General features: G+C 33.1%; 1 protein-coding gene across 1 annotated transcript; it reads left to right on the plus strand.

Annotated features, from left to right (window-relative positions):
- Positions 1-260: 260 nt before the first annotated feature.
- LOC114296311 (blue copper protein 1b) lies at positions 261-1,750 on the plus strand. The gene is made up of 2 exons (XM_028240616.2): positions 261-509; positions 1,268-1,750. Exons 1-2 carry the CDS (start codon positions 344-346, stop codon positions 1,612-1,614), a joined length of 513 nt encoding a protein of 170 aa, XP_028096417.1. The 5' UTR covers positions 261-343; the 3' UTR covers positions 1,615-1,750.
- The last annotated feature ends 285 nt before the right edge of the window (positions 1,751-2,035 follow it).

Here is a 2,035-nt window from a genome sequence, read left to right on the forward strand (position 1 = left end):
TTGGAAGCTCAAACACTTGGTCAGCAAGATCACCGTGTAAGTTTTCAGCAGCTTCAATTGATGTGGTTTATTAAATTCTTCACAGTAACAACCTAACTCAAAACAAGTCAAATATAACATTGTTAAATTCATTTGACTTGGTTAATTGCCCAATGTTCTTTTCTTTGTTTGCACATTTAGCCACTGAAAAGGTCTCCTTCATTGCCGTCATTATCTGGCCAATTCTCCACTGTTCAAAAAACCAACCAATTCTATAAATTGAAACTCCCATCAACACCATATGAAAGAAATACATACTCATTAAGGCATCATAGAGTTGAAAAACAAGTAGGAAAATTTCAAGATGGCTTCTTCATTGTGGATCTTGGTTGTGATCGCCATCGTTGCAATCACTCTTCCTTCAACTCTGGCAACCGACTTCACGGTTGGGGATGACAATGGATGGTTGCTGGATTATAATTACCAGGCTTGGGCTATGGGGAAAGATTTCCGTGTTGGCGACAGACTAAGTATGTTAATAATCTCTCTCTACAATCTAAATGAAAAAAAAATCTTAAATCAGTCTGGGCTGCCTAGATCAAACTGTTTGATTTGGTTTCTTCAATGTTCAATTGAATCTTAGTCAACCATAATTTATAGCTTGTTTCATCCAATATTTCGTTCATAAAGCTTATATACATGTACCTAATCTCATAATAGTGTCGGTACTGAACAGTGATTGCTTCACAATACTCCTAAATTTGTGAGGAACAATTCAGATGTTTAATTAATGGCTGAAAAATTATAACTATTTTATTTTGGAAAAACTATGGTTTGATTCTTTTTGTTTGAAAAATGATAGTAGGTTGAATTTTTTTTTTAAAGATGATGAATTTTGCACGATATATAAGCAAATTGTTATTGATGGCTATGGTTTCTGATCCAACCAAACAATATCTCAATGGTTCAGATAAATTTAATTTTATGATTTTTACAATTTAAGTCTGGCTCCAAATTTTACAAAACCATCATACATAACGCAAGTTGGTCCTTCAATTCTTAAACTAAACCATTAGCTACCAAAATTTACAGAAATTTTTTTTAACAAAAACATAAATCGATAATAGAATTGGGCACAACTCTCTCATATGCAACGAGTTTCACATCTACTCATGTAAAAAAATTATGTCTAATTCTATGATTAATTGCTGTGCAAATAAAAAAAAACTTAAATTACATGCGAAAACGTCTCGAGTGTTTAAATTCCTAACCACATTTTTTGGTGCAGTTTTCGACTACCCACAAGGAGCTCACGATGTGTTGATAGTGAACGCAACTGGGTTCCAACAATGTACAGCACCGTCCAACGTCGTACCTTTGACTACCGGACACGACATAATCCCTCTGACAGCCCCGGGACAAAAATGGTACATTTGCAGTTACCACTGCGCCACCGGAAACATGAAGCTTTCGATAACCGTGTTGCCTCTGGTCCAATCTCCGGTAGCTTCACCTTCTACTGGTGCAGTGCCCAGCGCAAACTCGTCTTCGGCAGCCTCCGGGATTGCTATCTCCAAGTACTATGCATTGATGATTCGAGTTTTAGGCATGTTCATGATGATTTTTATGGTTTAATGTTGGATTGGTGTAGCATTTTTGATTTTATTTATTCATTTTTTTTTTTTCCCACTTATTTGTTATCAGGTGTTATTGTGATCATATTCATGTAAATATCACATGGTAAATTTTGTGAGAGGTTTTCTTTTGATTAGTTAGGTTTTTCTTTGGGGTAATTTCATTCTAAGTTTATATTTAAAATATATATATATATATATATATATTTACAAATTAATGATAAATTTTATAGATATTAAAAACTAAAATTATAAATTTTATCTGACTTGCTATTTTCCCTTTTTCTTTTATGATCATTTTGATGGAGAGATTTGTTGCCTTTAAATCGTATTTTGAGCAATAAAAATAGTTTACCAAAAGAAAAATAAAATAAAAATTCTAAGCTTAAGGTTCATAATTAGAACATGGAAGTTAAATGCAT

This window comes from Camellia sinensis, chromosome 11 (genome assembly GCF_055761805.1).
Source record: "Camellia sinensis isolate YWXY chromosome 11, ASM5576180v1, whole genome shotgun sequence".
Classification (NCBI taxonomy): Eukaryota; Viridiplantae; Streptophyta; class Magnoliopsida; order Ericales; family Theaceae; genus Camellia; species Camellia sinensis.

What these genes read in the sequence shown, in the direction of transcription:
- LOC114296311 (XM_028240616.2), top strand. Translation starts at nt 344, where the DNA reads ATGGCTTCTTCATTGTGGATCTTGGTTGTGATCGCCATCGTTGCAATC. An exon ending in CCGTGTTGGCGACAGACTAA is followed by an intron (nt 510 to 1,267) that starts GTATGTTAATAA and finishes TTTTTGGTGCAG; the next exon opens with TTTTCGACTACCCACAAGGA.